This window comes from Oncorhynchus kisutch, linkage group LG13 (genome assembly GCF_002021735.2).
Source record: "Oncorhynchus kisutch isolate 150728-3 linkage group LG13, Okis_V2, whole genome shotgun sequence".
In the NCBI taxonomy this organism is placed as follows: Eukaryota; Metazoa; Chordata; class Actinopteri; order Salmoniformes; family Salmonidae; genus Oncorhynchus; species Oncorhynchus kisutch.
This window is the reverse complement of record NC_034186.2, coordinates 3,461,482-3,480,769: the sequence shown is the minus strand read 5'-3', so window position 1 is coordinate 3,480,769 and position 19,288 is coordinate 3,461,482. Positions and strand designations below refer to the sequence as shown.

At 41.8% G+C, this 19,288-nt stretch overlaps 1 protein-coding gene across 2 annotated transcripts in view; it reads left to right on the top strand.

Annotated features, from left to right (window-relative positions):
* Nucleotides 1-19,288, top strand: part of LOC109881585 (histone deacetylase complex subunit SAP130) — a 45,737-nt gene that overhangs the window by 8,373 nt on the left and 18,076 nt on the right. Inside the window, exons 3-16 of one of the 2 annotated variants that reach the window (XM_031838180.1) lie at nt 1,242-1,381; nt 1,783-1,941; nt 2,968-3,162; nt 3,412-3,511; nt 3,755-3,876; nt 4,168-4,277; nt 5,900-6,047; nt 8,013-8,109; nt 12,263-12,367; nt 12,749-13,198; nt 14,630-14,908; nt 15,376-15,556; nt 16,712-16,813; nt 17,877-18,247. In XM_031838180.1, the coding sequence (XP_031694040.1) occupies nt 1,242-1,381; nt 1,783-1,941; nt 2,968-3,162; nt 3,412-3,511; nt 3,755-3,876; nt 4,168-4,277; nt 5,900-6,047; nt 8,013-8,109; nt 12,263-12,367; nt 12,749-13,198; nt 14,630-14,908; nt 15,376-15,556; nt 16,712-16,813; nt 17,877-18,247 (2,559 nt within the window). Of the gene's footprint in view, nt 1-1,238; nt 1,382-1,782; nt 1,942-2,967; nt 3,163-3,411; nt 3,512-3,754; nt 3,877-4,167; nt 4,278-5,899; nt 6,048-8,012; nt 8,110-12,262; nt 12,368-12,748; nt 13,199-14,629; nt 14,909-15,375; nt 15,557-16,711; nt 16,814-17,876; nt 18,248-19,288 lie in introns of both variants that reach the window. The other variant, XM_031838179.1, reaches the window with a different exon arrangement.

Here is a 19,288-nt window from a genome sequence, read left to right as displayed (position 1 = left end):
GGCATTCCAGATGACTACCTAATGAAGCTGGTTGAGAGAATGCCAAGAGTGTGCAAAGCTGTCATCAAGGCAAAGGGTGGCTACTTTTTGAAGAATCTCAAATATAAAATATATTTTGACTTGTTGAAAATGTTTTTTGGGGTTACTACATGAGTCCATATCGGTTATTTCATAGTTTTGTTGTCTTCATTATTATTCGACAATGTAGAAAATAGTAAAAATAAAGAAACTCTTGAGTAGGAGTGTCCAAACTTTTGACTGGTACTGTATATATGTATAACTTCATGAGCTGCATTACCTGTCTTTGCAATTGGTTTATTTTCATTTGAGCTTAATGGCATGTTTAGCTAGCAGCCTCCATGGAAATGTTATTTATTTGGCGCCCCCTTGTGTACTAAACTGGTAATACTGTAAATTCTGGATACTGTCCAACCCTGCTAGTTATTGAATCTTCCTAAATGGCCGAGTTGCAGTTCTGATTTAAATCGTCTCAGATCTATGGCAAGACTTGAAAATGGGTGTCTAGCTAAGATCAACTAACTTGACAGAGCTTGAAGAAATGTTAAAATAATAATGTACAATCCAGGTGTGCAAAGCTCGTAGAGACGTACCCATACAGACTCACAGCTGTAGTCGCTGACCAAAGGTAATAACATGTATTGACTTAGGGGCTGTTGAATACTGATGTAAATATGATTTTTCTGTATCTAATTTTCAATACATTTGCAAATGTAAAAAAATTAATGTTTTCACTTTGTCATTGTGGGGTATTGTGTGTTGCAAGGGGTGGGGGGGGGGGGGGGGGGCGGGGGACAGGGACGTATATATTTAATCCAGTTTGAATTCAGACTGTAACACAACTTATATGCGTTAAGTCAAGGGGGTATGAATACTTTCTGAAGGCACTGTACGTTCATAGTAGGAATCAACATAATGTATAGTCTATTACCGTCAACCAAATAATGGTTCTAGAACAATGGTTCTAGAACAATGGTTCTAGAACAATCTACAGGAACGTTGTGTAGCAAAATCACTGAAAAATCACAACATAAGTGGAAGGCGGTGTCGGTAATTTTCGGTTTGTCGTCCCAAAAGGAGTAGTACTACATAGTGAATAAGGTGCCATTTGGAACTGAACACATTTCAACAGTCCTCCAGAGTTTCTGGTAAATTCTCTCCAATTGTATGTTATGATGTTTATTAAAACTCACACTGCAGGCTTTTTAATGGTTCCCTAGCAGGACCAGGTGAGGACAGTAGTGGTGATGTGGACCACCATGGTCCCAAGGACCATCCAGCCAGCAGCAGGGGAAGAGAAGAAGAAGCCCTGTCGTTCAGAGAAGACAAGCAGGAGACTGGAGTGGTCAGACCCTACCCCCAGGTTAGTGGATACTCTAGTTCCCTTAAACTCAACTCTGAGTTGAGTACCCTTGCTGTAGGGGATAGGATGGCTCCTTACCTCGTAGGGTAAGAGTTGAGTACCCTTGCTGTAGGGGATAGGATGGCTCCTTACCTCGTAGGGTAAGAGTTGAGTACCCCAGGTCTAGTTGATAGTGTACATGTATTTGATGGCTCCATTTGGGATGCGGCCTATAATGTACAGATATCATAAACTGCGCTTTCTCTATTTTCTCATTGATTGCAGGCTTTTTATTGGCTAATGTTCTGTGTTCTGAATCTCCATCAAACTCTTTAGTCCAAGACTAGGCTTTAATCCGTTCCCAGAATCCACCCCTAATATGTCTTACAAAGTCAAAATCTTATCTCATCATCCCTCCTCAGGTCCCGGTTCAGACCCACAGCCTGCAGTCCCCGGTCCCAGCTCTGTCCCAGCAGGTGCCCAACAAGACAGGTACACCTGGTCAACCTGTCACCGTCCTCAACCCTCCTGTCCAACTACTGCAGGCCCAGCCTGCTGTCCTCGTCGACGGGCAAATGAAGGTAAGACCTCTCCATGGCTGTTTCTCTGAATTGCACTTTTTTTTTTGCTATTTAGTGCACTACTTTTGACCAGGGCTCTAGTTGAAAGAAGCACACTTTGTTTACATACCCTACATTACTCATCTCATATGTATATACTGTACTCGATACCATCTACTGCATCTTGCCATCTTTATGTAATACAGGTATCACTAGCCACTATAACTATGCCACTTTGTTTACATACTCATCTCATATGTATATACTGTACTCGATACCATCTACTGCATCTTGCCTATGCCGTTCTGTACCATCACTCATCCATATATCTTTATGTACATATTCTTTATCCCTTTACACTTGTGCGTATAAGGTAGTAGTTGTGGAATTGTTAGGTTAGATTACTTGTTGGTTATTAGTGCATTGTGGGAACTAGAAGCACAAGCATTTCGCTACACTCACATTAACATCTGCTAACCATGTGTATGTGACAAATACAATTTGATTTGATTTGATTTCCCCCCCTCTTCCCTAGCCTGATCCCAGATCTGTTTTTATCTATAAAGGTATTAGGGTGGTAATTAGAACACCCCATTTCCCCCCCCTCTCTTCCCTAGCCTGATCCCAGATCTGTTTTTATCTATAAAGGTATTAGGGTGGTAATTAGAACACCCCATTTCCCCCCTCTCTCTTCCCTTGCCTGATCCCAGATCTGTTTTTATCTATAAAGGTATTAGGGTGGTAATTAGAACACCCCATTTCCCCCCATCTCTTCTCTAGCCTGATCCCAGCTCTGTTTGTGGTGTATAGCCAACTATACACGACAGCATGAACACATCCCTTCTTCACCTGCCATCATCTGATTGAGAACTTACTCAGTCAAGGAGGAAAAGTTGATACCCCCAAAAGTATCCTAAAATATAGAATCAAAAAAGGTTTATAGTCTATGTTATCACTAGCTTAAATCAAATCTATGTGTGTTAGGACAGCAAATATCATAGAAACAAATCTATATTTTCTGTGGTGTTTGTTTTTTTTCTTCTTCAGGCTGCCCTGAAATCGCTGGTACCCAGTCGTCTCATCGCCCCAGCTCCAGCCTCCAGCCAGGGCCAGGGGGGTCACATCCCTCTCCCTCTGCCTCCCAAGGTGCAGCCTGCCCTGCTTGGCCACATCACTGTCACCCTGGAGAGCCACATCGCTCCCACCTCCTCCATCCCAGTGGCAACCATCAGTGGACAACAGGTCTCTTGTTTGTGATCATTACATTCTTATTGGCTCTTGTTTGTGATCATTGCTTTTTAATAACTTTAATGAATGAGCCAATAAGGGGGCAGTTTCCTGGACACAGATTAAGCCCTAGTCCGGGATCAAAACTACATCAGTAGATTATCTCTGTTGAAAATGTGTTTTTAATCCAGGATTAGACTTAATCTGCATCCAGGAAAACCTTTTTTATTAGGGACTGATGTTTTTGGCCTATTCTTATTTCAGGGCCACTCCAGTAATCGGCATCACCTCGTGCCAGCTAATATCCAGATAATTAGGTCTCCTTCTGTTCCTCAACACACATTCACCTCTCACCTACCAAGAGGTACGTACTACATCTCCATAACCCAGCGTTTTGATTGGAGGCCTAACACCCACCCGTTTCACATCAAACATTCACTTCCCATTTACCCTAAACCGTTATTACTGGCCGGAGGGGGAACGTTTCACATTCTATTTTTCTCATGTGTTGCACTTCTCTGGCTCGGCCTCTAGAGGGCACTCTTACCCCCCTGCCTTTCGTTCTGTATTATATTCCCTCGTCTATATTGTGCTGTCTGTCTTCCAGGGGCGGTGGCTGCAGCAGTGATGTCCAGCTGTAAAGGGCCTGCTGTTCTCAGACCAGCATCAGGGGCCAGTGCAGGCCCCGTTCAGCACACTGTACATCACGTCAACCACCAGTCTAACCAGGTGCTTACCCCAGCGTTATTACGGCTCAATTGCATTATTATCGTGGGAGGCTTGTGAAGGGTTTACAGATCAAATGTTGACTTACACACCATTGTTTTTCCTCCTTTGTAGTACAGGAAATGACTGCCCCCCCCCCCCCCCCCCCCCCCCCCCCCCCCCCCCCCCGGGGGGGGGGGTTGACTTACTTCATTGTAACAAAGATAACTCCTGCATTCATGATTGTTTGTGTTGACAGTTCAGTCAGTCTTGCAGGGAAACATAGTGTGATTGTCTCCCTCTCTTCGTCCTCAGTCCCGTTCCCCTGTCACCAGCTCTACAGCAGTGGTCCCCATCTCAGCCACCCGGAACCAGTCCCCTGTCATCAACCCAACGTTCACCCAGTCTGCAGAGGTGCTGCATGGGTAAGTGGCCCAGTAGCTAGACTAGCATTAAAGGGATAGTGTGAGATTTTGGCCCTTTATGTACTTATCCAGAGTCAGATGAACTCATTGTCAGGGCTCTAAATAAAAAATGTTCATTGGTAGCACTTGCGCTCCCAACTTTAAAAAGTCTGGAGTACCAGAAAATAAGATTGCGATATAGCCTAAATGATTCCCAGCTACTTCTGAAGCACATGTTGTGCTCTAGAAACTAATATGTAACCCTGTAAATACATTTGTTTATTATAAAAAGCTAAACTGTGATGACGACATGCAAGATATCTGTCATTCATTCATCGCTGTGATCATTGACTTCCTGAAGAAGATATCCCCTTTCTTTCTGTGTCCCCAGATGTTTGGCTGTACTGGTAAAGTTATCAGGAATTTAGCTAGCTAGCTAATGAGGTAACATGACTGATGTTTGGATGTACTGGTAAAGTTACCAGGTTGTTAGCTAGCTAGCTAATGAGGTAACATGACTGATGTTTGGATGTACTGGTAAAGCTAGCTAGCTAATGAGGTAACATGACTGATGTTTGGATGTACTGGTAAAGCTAGCTAGCTAATGAGGGAACATGACTGATGTTTGGATGTACTGGTAAAGCTAGCTAGCTAATGAGGTAACATGACTGATGTTTGGATGTACTGGTAAAGCTAGCTAGCTAATGAGGTAACATGACTGATGTTTGGATGTACTGGTAAAGCTAGCTAGCTAATGAGGTAACATGACTGATGTTTGGATGTACTGGTAAAGCTAGCTAGCTAATGAGGTAACATGACATGTTTGGATGTACTGGTTGTTAGCTAGCTAGCTAATGAGGTAACATGACATGTTTGGATGTACTGGTTGTTAGCTAGCTAGCTAATGAGGTAACATGACTGGAACACAGTGTAAAACAAAGGCAGCCAGCGAGTAGTTTTAGAACGGCCCGCGACATGGTTTATGACAGGAGGAGAAACAGATTGTGTCGGTAATATGTGTCCGATCTTTTGAACTGTTTGGGTTCGGGAAAACAAGCAGTTTGCTCTGTAGTAATGGTACAAGCATGACGCTAACGAATCTGCGCTCGGGGAAACAACGGTACAGAAAGAAAACAATATATGGTTTTAGTTTTTTTGCACAGTGCTCCCAAATTAAAACCCCCTGTATAAATGAGAAAATAAACCATAGGATTTACCTTTAACCACTTGTGTGTTTGTGCCCACAAGGTTTAGAATTCAAATGAACCACTTGTGTAAATGACAACATGTGTTTGTGCTTGGTGGGTTGATGATGTCACATTAAAAGGGATGGTGGGTTGATGATGTCACATTAAAAGGGATGGTGGGTTGATGATGTCACATTAAAAGGGATGGTGGGTTGATGATGTCACATTAAAAGGGATGGTGGGTTGATGATGTCACATTAAAAGGGATGGTGGGTTGATGATGTCACATTAAAAGGGATGGTGGGTTGATTGTGTCACATTAAAAGGGTATGTTGGTTGATGATGTCACATTAAAAGGGTATGTTGGTTGATGATGTCACATTAAAGAGATGGTGGGTTGATGATGTCACATTAAAGGGATGGTGGGTTGATGATGTCTTGTTTTACCTCCTCCAGGCATCCAGGGCTGACCATCCACCCTCCTCCTGCCACCATCAGTATCCAACGTCCCCAGGGGGCCAGGGACACAGCCACGCGCATCACCCTGCCCTCCCACCCTGCTATAGGGGGGCAGAAACCCCAGCCCCCCCACACCATGACACAGGTCAGAACCTTTGACGATAAATATTTACCTTTGGCGCTATACTTCAGTATTTTGGATTTGAGATCAAATGTTTAGTATCAGGCAACAGTATAGAATGTCACCTTTTTATTTGAGGGTATTTTCATATACATCTCTGTTTTACTGTTTATAAATGAAAGCACTTTGTATATCTAGTTCCCCATTTGAAGACGTACCTATGTAGGATCTTAATTTGATCTCCCTGTTGCAGGAAATCTTTAACAGTGTATTTGAGGTTTAAAAAGGCTTCTGAAGTTAGTAATTTCCACTTAGAAATTCTGAGGGGGAATGGGTGTTGTTGTGCCCTTATTACGACTGGTTTGGTGTGTTTGGGACATGATAGTTTGTTGGTGATGTGGACACAAAGGAACGTGAAGCTCTCAACCTGCTCCACTGCAGCCCTGTGGATGAGAATGGGGGCGTGTTCGGCCCTCCTTTTCCTGTAGTCCGCGATCAGCTCTTTTGTCTTGCTCCCTATAGGCTGTCTAATCATTGTCGGTGATCAGGCCACCGTTGTGTCGTCAGCAAACTTAATGATGGTGTTGGACTCGTGCTTGGCCACGCAATTGTGTTTGAACAGGGAGTACAGGAGGGGACTAAGTACACACCCCTGAGGGGCCCCCGTGAGCTTTGTAGGCATTATTGTGTTGAACGCTGAGCTGTAGTCAATGAGCAGCATTCCCACATACACTACCAGTCAAAAGTTTGAACACACCTCCTCATTCAAGGATTTTTCTTTGTTTACTATTTTCTACGTTGTAGAATAATAGTGAAGACATCAAAACTATGAAGCAACACATATGGAATCATGTAGTAACCAAAAAAGTTTTCAACAAATCAAAATATATTTTAGATTTGAGATTCTTCATAGTAGCCACCCGTTGCCTTGATTACAGCTTTGCACACTCTTGGCATTCTCTCAACCAGATTCACGAGGTAGTCACCTGGAGTGCATTTCAATTAACAGTAGTGCCTTGTTAAAAGTGAATTTGTGGAATTTCTTTCCTTCAAAATGTGTTTTAGCCAATCAGTTGTGATGTGACAAGGTAGGGGTGGTATACAGAAGATAGCCCTATTTGGTAAAATACCAAGTCCATATTATGGCAAAAACAGCTCAAATGAACAAAGAGAGTCCATCATTACTTTTAAAGTTACTTCAAGTGCAGTCGCAAAAACCATCAAGCGCTATGATGAAACTGTCTTTCATAAGGACCGCCACAGGAAAGGAAGTCCCAGAGTTCCCTCTGCTGCAAAGGATAAGTTCATTAGAGTTACCAGCCTCAGAAATCAGCAATTTACTGCACCTTTGTTGATACATTTTTTTTGGGGTGCTACATGATTCCATATGTGTTATTTCATAGTGTTGATGTCTTCACTATTATTCTACAATGTAGAAAATAGTAAAAATAAAGAAAAACCCTTGAATGAGTAGAGGTGTCCAAACTTTTGACTGGTACAGTATGTGTGTTTGTGTTTTATATATGATTTCGGGTTTTCATTTCTAAACAGTAAAACAGATATGTATGAAAATACCCTCAAATAAAAGGTGACATTCTGTCGGGGCAGCAGGGTAGCCTAGTGGTTAGAGCGTTGGACTAGTAACCGAAAGGTTGCAAGTTCAAACCCCCGAGCTGACAAGGTACAAATCTGTTGTTCTGCCCCTGAACAGGCAGTTAACCCACTGTTCCTAGGCTGTCATTGAAAATAATAATTTGTTCTTAACTGCCTAGTTAAATAAAGGTTAAAAAAATAAAAATAAAAAATGAAATATTTGATCTCAAATCCAAAATGGTGGCCAAATGTACCATTTAAACAAAAAATAATTCTAGCTTCGCTGTCCAAATACATATAGAGGGGAGGGTAAGATGGTTGTTCTCCTCAAGTCAGGTTTTTCTGGTGACACTTTGACAGGAAAAATAGAAGAAAATAAACTTCCTTTTATTACAGAAATCCATCTTCTGTTCTGGGACTCCGGTTGCTGCTGCAACGGTGGCACCTATTCTAACCACCACCACCACTACTGGCCCAGGCACCACCACTACAGGTAACACCACCCACACAGATTCTATTCAATTACATTAGTGATTCATTTTAATATGTTCTACGAGGTCATCATTCTAGGACTCATATTTACAAAGAGTCATAGAGTGCTTGATATCGGATCAGTTTATCCTGTTTCAATCATAATGAATAAGACGAATAACATGGACGTTTTTAAAGGCCGACATCCCCTAAAAATCGACTTAATTTAGAAAACGGCCCCATGTGGCATCAATATGAGTCCGAAACATTTATTCTACTGTCGAAATTGACTACAAAGTGGAAATTTGATTATTTTAGTCATGAAGTCGGTTTCGTCCATAACATCTTTCTTTTTTTGTGTGTGTGATGTTTGTGGTCGTGACTACGTCACAACGTAAATTTAAAGTTGGGTTTGTTTCAATCCTGCCCACAGCATCAGTAATTATCAATTCGGAGTGCAGCTGCATGCGACCCGATCGTAATGCCCGTGGTGAAATTGGGTTCACTTTGGATATCCCTATGGGTCTAGTTAGGGACCATCAGTAAATTACAGTGTAAAGGTAACTGCCAGAAATAATGGAAAGTAAATGATGCTTACAAAGTATATTGAAAGCAGGTGCTTACACACAGGTGTAGTTCCTGAGTTAATTAAGCAATGAACGTCCCATCATGCTTAGGGGCATGTATAAAATGCTGGACAGGCCATTATTTTAGCTACCATGGCTATCCCCAAACCACATGAGTGGTCAGTGAATGGTTGGATGAGCATGACACCTATGTAAACCAGGGATGGGCAACTCCAGACCAAACGCCCGATTTAAGACACTTTTATGTCTGTGCTTCCTTTATTTTGTCAGGTACTTGTACAAGGTTTGACCAGGGTTTTTTTCTGGATCAAAATTGTGTTGTTACCGACCAAAGATTTTAGAGGCCCTCCTGTTAGCCGCAGTGACTAATATTTAGCTGTTTTAAAGCAAATTTCCTACAATTCTACACATTTTGTCATAGTTCATGTTATCTGGGTGACTCAAACATTTTAAAAGGTCATTCTACTCCAAAATAAAAAAATTATGCTGAAACCATATAAATTTCTACCTTCCCGTAATCAGCCCAATTACATGGGCTAATGGTATAATTTGTTTAAATAATTTTAACATGTTGGACCATGCATATAGCCTATGCATGGCCCGTATTATAATATATGCTATTAGAAAATAGCATTATCGCTAATGGCTATAAATAAATGGGCTTAAGCATGCGGTTGTCTATCTGCATTTACACTATTGGCCTAATCATTATCATTATATTATGATATTTAAACTAGTTGGCATCCTATTGATACATCGTATGTACCAATAAAAACATAAACAGAAAATATAATGTAGGCCTACATGTTAGGGTAACTTGGGGTAAACCGCCCCCTGCCTGTACTTCTCACAGACACCCCTTCATGCCCCGCCCCCCCCCCCCCCCCCCCTCCAACACTTCCCCTGGTTGCCACTAAACTTGCTCAACTAAAAATGTAATCTGTCTCATCACAATTTAAGTCACTAACTAGTCTTTCCCCCAAGTTACCCTCCAGTTGACCCATGTTACGTTTAGCCCCACTCTCCCCTTTTGCACTCATTCCAAACGTGTTTAAACATGCTGCTGCTAAGAACTGGTACAGTTCACATATTTTAGGAGTTGAGAAATGAGTAGGAATGGAAAGTTCCTCTCTCTTTCTAACAAAGGCCATTAAAACGTCTGTTTTTCCCCCTGCGATTGTCAGAATGCATGTTTCCCTCCCTATGGCACTCGTAACTTGAATGCGCTTCCAGAGGAATATTTATCTGGCATAGGACACACAACAACAAGCCGACTAGGTAAATAGATCATCTATTGTCTGGTTTAGTTTAATGACACCATTACAGGACTAGGTAAATAGATCGACTATTGTCTGGTTTAGTTTAATAACACCATTACAGGACTAGGTAAATAGATCGACTATTGTCTGGTTTAGTTTAATAACACCATTACAGGACTAGGTAAATAGATCATCTATTGTCTATAATAACACCATTACAGGACTAGGTAAATAGATCAACTATTGTCTATAATAACACCATTACAGGACTAGGTAAATAGATCAACTATTGTCTGGTTTAGTTTAATGACACCATTACAGGACTAGGTAAATAGATCGACTATTGTCTGGTTTAGTTTAATGACACCATTACAGGACTAGGTAAATAGATCAACTATTGTCTATAATAACACCATTACAGGACTAGGTAAATAGATCAACTATTGTCTATAATAACACCATTACAGGACTAGGTAAATAGATCAACTATTGTCTGGTTTAGTTTAATAACACCATTACAGGACTAGGTAAATAGATCATCTATTGTCTATAATAACATCATTACAGGACTAGGTAAATAGATCAACTATAGTCTATAATAACACCATTACAGGACTAGGTAAATAGACCATCTATTGTCTATAATAACACCATTACAGGACTAGGTAAATAGATCATCTATTGTCTATAATAACATCATTACAGGACTAGGTAAATAGATCAACTATAGTCTATAATAACACCATTACAGGACTAGGTAAATAGATCATCTATTGTCTATAATAACACCATTACAGGACTAGGTAAATAGATAATCTATTGTCTATAATAACACCATTACAGGACTAGGTAAATAGATCATCTATTGTCTATAATAACACCATTACAGGACTAGGTAAATAGATCAACTATTGTCTATAATAACACCATTACAGGACTAGGTAAGTAGATCAACTATTGTCTGGTTTAGTTTAATAACACCATTACAGGACTAGGTAAATAGATCAACTATTGTCTATAATAACACCATTACAGGACTAGGTAAATAGATCATCTATTGTCTATAATAACACCATTACAGGACTAGGTAAATATATCATCTATTGTCTATAATAACACCATTACAGGACTAGGTAAATAGATCATCTATTGTCTATAATAACACCATTACAGGACTAGGTAAATATATCATCTATTGTCTATAATAACACCATTACAGGACTAGGTAAATAGATCATCTATTGTCTATAATAACACCATTACAGGACTAGGTAAATAGATCGACTATTCTATAATAACACCATTACAGGACTAGGTAAATAGATCGACTATTCTATAATAACACCATTACAGGACTAGGTAAATAGATCATCTATTGTCTATAATAACACCATTACAGGACTAGGTAAATAGATAATCTATTGTCTATAATAACACCATTACAGGACTAGGTAAATAGATCGACTATTCTATAATAACACCATTACAGGACTAGGTAAATAGATCGACTATTCTATAATAACACCATTACAGGACTAGGTAAATAGATCATCTATTGTCTATAATAACACCATTACAGGACTAGGTAAATAGATCATCTATTGTCTGGTTTAGTTTAATAACACCATTACAGGACTAGGTAAATAGATCATCTATTGTCTATAATAACACCATTACAGGACTAGGTAAATAGATAATCTATTGTCTATAATAACACCATTACAGGACTAGGTAAATAGATCATCTATTGTCTATAATAACACCATTACAGGACTAGGTAAATAGATCGACTATTCTATAATGGGGTAGTCTGATTTTTCTGTTCATAACTCATTTTGTTTGCAGAGCAAACGTTAACGTGGACTGTTCTAGAATCTTCAATGTTTGGCATCTTCCGATTTTGTATATATTTTATGTCCCATATTTTAGGGCGTGGTCTGCAATAATTTTGCCACGGCGCAGCGCCACATGTAAATGACTACGGCGGAAACACTGCCTCAAACCAACTATAAATTCTATACACATTTTGAAAGGCATTTTAGAGAACTAAAAGGTGTGCAAATGAAAATATTGTCTCATTTACATTGTAATTTATTATCTTTAATTATTTGTTACTTTTATTTGTTTAATTTTTTAAAATATTTCTATTTTTTACCTACATTGTTGGTTAAAGGGCTTGTAAGTAAGCATTTCACTGTAAGGTCTACACCTGTTTCAAATCACCATTTGATTTAATGGTCCCTAATTAGCCCCGGAGATGAGCTATCCAAAGTTCAACCACTTTTGCCACGGCCGTACACTATACCTCTGTCCCATGATCCTCTTTCAGGCACTGCGCCACACACCCAGATGACCAGCAGTACTATCGTCACCATGACGATGCCCACACACTCCTCCCACGCCACAGCACTGACCACCTCTACCATCCCAGTTGGTGAGTAACAGCCTGTATAAGTAAGTAAGATGGCGCCAACAGATATGACAGCTCTGCTACTAGCTCCTAAGACATGACAGATATGTCAGCTCTGCTACTAGCTCCTAAGACATGACAGATATGTCAGCTCTGCTACTAGCTCCTAAGACATGACAGATATGTCAGCTCTGCTACTAGCTCCTAAGCAACTTTTGATTTAATACTCAGATTCATTGAAAGCTAGTGCACAAAATACTCAGACACATTCAAACCCACTAGTGGGCTATTATTTATTTTATATTTGGATGTCCTTTAAAGAGTTTCTATCTGTATTATGTTGTACCAACAGCTGACGTGGATTCTGTTGTATCATATTTCCCCCTTCCTGTGTTGTATCAACAGCTAAAGTGGTACCTCAGCCCATAGCCCACACCTCCCCCCGTGTCCAGTCAGACTACCTTGGAGAGAGGACCAACCTGATCCAGCCTATAGCCCACACCTCCCCCCATGTCCAATCAGACTACCAGCCCATAGCCCACACCTCCCCCCGTGTCCAATCAGACTACCAGCCCATAGCCCACGCCTCCCCCCGTGTCCAATCAGACTACCAGCCCATAGCCCACACCTCCCCCCGTGTCCAATCAGACTACCCTGTAGAGAGGACCAACTTGATCTCCATCTCTGGCAACCGCTCCTCTCCTAACCCTGTCACCATCGAGGCCAGGAGTGACAGGCCGCCTGTACCAGTGCACTTCCAGTACTTCCTGCCTACTTTTTCCTCTTCTCCTTACCCCCGGACACACACCTACACCCCCATCACCAGCTCCGTGTCCACCATCAGACAGTACCCAGGTGAATACCTTAACATACATATACTGTATGTATTCTTGGGTACAACAACAAAATATCTATTGAATTGACTCGGGAATACGTTGCCCAATACACAAAGAGTAAGATTGTGATGATGAAAAAGGAAACTATGACATATAGTTTATATCACTATCATGCACACGCACCCTCACACATAAGGATGGCTCTGTTGCAGGATGACTGATACATGTTTGATAGTGTCTTGATGCTGTAGTGTTTGATAGTGTCTTGATGCTGTAGTGTTTGATAGTGTCTTGATGCTGTAGTGTTTGATAGTGTCTTGATGCTGTAGTGTTTGATAGTGTCTTGATGCTGTATTGTTTGATAGTGTCTTGATGCTGTCGTGTTTGATAGTGTCTTGATGCTGTCGTGTTTGATAGTGTCTTGATGCTGTAGTGGTTGATAGTGTCTTGATGCTGTAGTGTTTGATAGTGTCTTGATGCTGTAGTGTTTGATAGTGTCTTGATGCTGTAGTGTTTGATAGTGTCGTGATGCTGTAGAGTTTGATAGTGTCTTGATGCTGTAGTGTTTGATAGTGTCTTGATGCTGTATTGTTTGATAGTGTCTTGATGCTGTCGTGTTTGATAGTGTCGTGATGCTGTAGAGTTTGATAGTGTCTTGATGCTGTAGTGTTTGATAGTGTCTTGATGCTGTAGTGTTTGATAGTGTCTTGATGCTGTAGTGTTTGATAGTGTCTTGATGCTGTAGTGTTTGATAGTGTCTTGATGCTGTCGTGTTTGATAGTGTCTTGATGCTGTAGTGTTTGATAGTGTCTTGATGCTGTATTGTTTGATAGTGTCTTGATGCTGTCGTGTTTGATAGTGTCTTGATGCTGTAGAGTTTGATAGTGTCTTGATGCTGTAGTGTTTGATAGTGTCTTGATGCTGTAGTGTTTGATAGTGTCTTGATGCTGTAGTGTTTGATAGGGTCTTGATGCTGTAGTGTTTGATAGTGTCTTGATGCTGTAGTGTTTGATAGTGTCGTGATGCTGTAGTGTTTGATAGTGTCGTGATGCTGTAGTGTTTGATAGTGTCTTGATGCTGTAGTGTCTTGATGCTGTAGTGTCTTGATGCTGTAGTGTTTGATAGTGTCTTGATGCTGTAGTGTTTGATAGTGTCTTGATGCTGTAGTGTTTGATAGTGTCTTGATGCTTTAGTGTTTCTCCTTCATGTTCTAATACTTTAATGTTACCCCTTCCTTGTGTTTATATATATAATTAAAAAATATAATTTAAAAAATTATAATAATTAAAACAAAAAATAATAATAATAATTGGGGGCAAAAATGTATAATACATTTTTTTTTAAATCATCATAATTGTAATAATTAAAAAATAAAAGAGTGAATACCTTATGGATCAGTTTGCATCATGTCCCAAGTCTGCTTTGACTGACACCCCCCTCCTCTCCTCAGTGACGCCCCAGACCCCGAGCTCTGCTCTGCCCAGCCAGCCTGCTGTGGCCGTGGCCACTACCGTTCACCTCAACCCCATGCAGCTGATGGCCGTGGACAGGATTGGTCTACAGTCTGCACAAATCAGCACCCAGGGAATCCAGCCTCAACCAATTGGAGCCCAGGGCATCCAGCCTGCACCAATGGGAGTGCAGGGGTTACATAGCTCCGGTCCAATCGGCATACAGGGGATTCAGCAGGCACCAATCGCAGGGCAGCAGCCTGAGACCAAACCATCTGGTAATCTACAGTACACTAACGCTAAACATGGCCTCAAGAAGCCGCTTATTGAATATGACTCACAGGGACCCGAAAACACATACTGAAAATATTGTACGAAAATATTTGTTTGGATAAAAGCGTCTGCTGAAGGTGATGTTATTGAATGATAATTGGTCGAATCTATAGCTCATGATAAATATATGACTGTACATCTGAACCTGTGTCTGTTCTACAGGGATAGTATTGGATGGTAATTGGTCGAATCTATGATAAGAACCTGTGTCTGTTCTACAGGGATGGTATTGAATGGTAATTGGTCGAATCTATAGCTCATGATAAGAACCTGTGTCTGTTCTACAGGGATAGTATTGGATGGTAATTGGTCGAATCTATGATAAGAACCTGTGTCTGTTCTACAGGGATAGTATTGGATGGTAATTGGTCGAATCTATAGCTCATGATAAGAACCTGTGTCTGTTCTACAGGGATGGTATTGGCTGACGGCAGTACGTTTGTAGCTGCTCCTATGGGCAGCCCGTTTGGCGCCGCACAGCCCGTTGCTACCATGGTACAGACACACCCCCAGGGCGGAGTAGGAGGCGGAGGGCCCACTTTGGTCTCTTCCCCTCGACCCAGCATCCTCCGCAAGAAGCCAGCCAATGAGGGGTGAGTCAATCAGTCGATCAATCAATCTGCCAGCCAATGAAGGGTGAACTGAGCCTCTGAGCCCAGGGTCATGTTCATTAGGGAACTGTGTAATAAAACAGTTTAGATAGGACCTCATTGTTGTCTTCTGTGTCAGGCCTGCTAAACACCACCTACTGAACCGGCGGGGGGCGTGGGAACTTAGAGAGATATTTCAAACGTGTCAGCTAACGTTGTTTATTTTAAAGCCCATATACTTTGTTGTATTATTCAAGTCACTCAAATGTCACATGAATACACATTAGACATGGCAAAACATATAGAATTGCAAGAAAATTAGTTTTAAAACTGCAAAGTGTTCTCTGCACCACATGACAAAATGTGTAGAATTGCAAGAAAATTTGCTTTAAAACTGCAAAGTGTTCTCTGCACCACATGACAAAATGTGTAGAATTGCAAGAAAATTAGCTTTAAAACTGCAAAATGTTGAACAGTTGGTGTCATAAACAGTGCTTGTGCCCATAGAAATAGACGTGGTGGGGGCCGGGATGTTCCCCGATGCCGGAAGGGGGGGGGGGGGGGGGGGGGCTGAGTGAAAAGGTTTGGAGAAGCCCTGTTCATTAACAATCTCTCAAGCCCATACCAACGGTGCTAGTGAGAAGCCAGCTCGTCTTTTATATCTAAAGTCTAGCCAACTTGAATCTTTTTGCTCGCTAACAAGATAGAACAGTTAAACAATTGTGAATACACTGTCCTTCTGTCTGGTCTCTGAACAACACAGCCTGGGTCACTTTGTTTACATGTTGAAATCAACTGGCCTGTCTGGAGAAAAAAAATGATGCTTATTTATCTGAGTTAGAACAAGTTGCCCCAATTGCTTATATTAATGACAATGTTTTTTTGTGCTTGTTGCAAATATCTAAAACACAAGACTAGACAGCTAGCACGTTACAGTATGGGACTGAAATGCTGGAGGGGCTTGGTGACCACAGAGCAGAAGGAGGGACGGAGACGAGCCCAAAAAAAAGACATAAACGCTCATAAAAACATAAGGAGAAAATAAATAAATAACTTGATTGTTGCGATTTGCAGGCATTTGGAACATTGCGCAAAAAAATGCATTCAAATGAATTTGATATCGCCCAGCCTAACGTGTGTTTGTGTGTGTGTGTTTAGGTGTGGTGTTGGTATGAATCTGATCCCGGCAGGGCCTGGTGAGGCTAACAGCAGCAGAGTGGAGGGAGGAGTGAGAGGAGCTGGACCACCTAGACCTGCAGGGTGAGCCTTCAGAGAACAATTGATCATTCATTCAAAGCCTGGGTGCTGTAATGGGTTTAGACTGCCTCCTAGATGGCATCCTACATGGCTGCTTTGTGTGATGTATTGTTGTCTCTAACTTCTTGACCTTTGCGTTGTTGTCTGTGTCCAATAATGTTTGTAGTCCGCGACCATGTTGTTGTCATGTTATGATGTTACCATGTTGTTGTCATGCTGTGTTGCTACCATGTTGTGTTTCTACCAAGCCCCCCTCGCTCTCTCTCTCTCTCTCTCTCTGTGAGTCTAACAAGGCTCTCCCCCCCCCCCCCCCCTCTCTCTCTCTCTCTCTCTGTGAGTCTAACAAGGCTCTCTCCCCCCCCCCCTCTCTCTCTCTCTCTCTCTCTCTGTGAGTCTAACAAGGCTCTCTCCCCCCCCCCCCTCTCTCTCTCTCTCTGAGTGACTCTAACATCTCTCTCTGTCAGAGTGAATCTTAACAAGCCTCTCTCTCTGTGAGTCTAACAAGGCTCTCCCCCCCCCCCCCTCTCTCTCTCTCTCTCTCTCTCTCTGTGAGTCTAACAAGGCTCTCTCTCTCTCTCCCCCCTCTCTCTCTCTCTCTCTCTCTCTCTCTGTGAGTCTAACAAGGCTCTCTCTCTCTCCCCCCCCCCCCCTCTCTCTCTCTCTCTCTCTCTCTCTCTCTGAGTGACTCTAACATCTCTCTCTGTCAGAGTGAATCTTAACAAGCCTCTCTCTCTCAAATGAGAATCAAAATTGTCAACGGGACAACAATAACAACAGTAACAACAATAACAACAGTAACAACAATAAGGGTCAAAAGAACCATACATATAACAATGAGCATAGAGTAGAGGACATGTACAGGTTGATTGGTCTGTCAGACACTGTCCCTCAACTTATGGCAGGTAGCAATGTAGTGCGCTGCCAACCCACCCACCCCCCCCCTCTCTCTCTCTCTCTAACATCTCTCTGTCAGAGTCTAACATACCTCTCTCTCTCTCTCTCTCTCTCTCTCTCTCTCTCTCTCTGAGTGAGTCTTAATTAACAAGCCTCTCTCTCTCCCTGTCAGAGTGAAGCCTAAAGCAGAGGGTCACATGACCATGGTGGCTCCTCCAGTCCTAGTCATGGCTGCAGTGGAGTCTCTACCCTCCCAGGGAGGAGTGGCGCAGCAGGCGGTCTCCTCCCCAGCCCAGGCTATCCCCTCCAACCTGCTGGCCCCCCGTGGTCCTCCACCCCCCTCCCAGCCCAGCTCCAATACCCACCTCTCTGCCCTGTCGGCCGCCATGGCCGTGACACCCCCTGGCCCCGCCTCCATGGCCAATACTGTCGCCTCCCCCACCCAGCCCGCAGCCAGTAGCACGGCAGCATGCAGCGGAGGTTCCGCCCACACAGAGGTCAAAATCAAGCAGGAGGCGGAGTCTATGGAGATGTATCAACCAGGTAACTGTGGGAACGTGTGTACGTTTCCTTCTCAATTCGTCTTTCCATGATACCTCACGTCCTTTCTCCTTGCCTTGCACTATCGTTACTAAGGCAGGTTGTACTATAGTTACTAAGACAGGCTGTACTATAGTTACTATAGTTACTAAGACAGGCTGTACTATAGTTACTAAGACAGGCTGTACTATAGTTACTATAGTTACTAAGGCAGGCTGCACTATAGTTACTAAGGCAGGTTGTACTATAGTTACTAAGACAGGCTGTACTATAGTTACTAAGACAGGTTGTACTATAGTTACTATAGTTACTAAGACAGGCTGTACTATAGTTACTATAGTTACTAAGGCAGGTTGTACTATAGTTACTAAGACAGGCTGTACTATAGTTACTATAGTTACTAAGGCAGGTTGTACTATAGTTACTAAGACAGGCTGTACTATAGTTACTATAGTTACTAAGGCAGGCTGCACTATAGTTACTAAGGCAGGTTGTACTATAGTTACTAAGACAGGCTGTACTATAGTTACTATAGTTACTAAGACAGGCTGTACTATAGTTACTATAGTTACTAAGGCAGGTTGTACTATAGTTACTATAGTTACTAAGACAGGCTGTACTATAGTTACTATAGTTACTAAGACAGGCTGTACTATCGTTACTAAGGCAGGCTGCACTATAGTTACTAAGACAGGCTGTACTTTAGTTACTATAGTTACTAAGACAGGTTGTACTATAGTTACTAAGGCAGGCTGCACTATAGTTACTAAGGCAGGCTGTACTATAGTTACTATAGTTACTAAGGCAGGTTGTACTATAGTTACTATAGTTACTAAGACAGGCTGCACTATAGTTACTAAGGCAGGCTGTACTATAGTTACTATAGTTACTAAGGCAGGTTGTACTATAGTTACTAAGGCAGGCTGCACTATAGTTACTATAGTTACTAAGACAGGCTGTACTATAGTTACTAAGACAGGCTGTACTATAGTTACTATAGTTACTAAGACAGGCTGTACTATAGTTACTATAGTTACTAAGGCA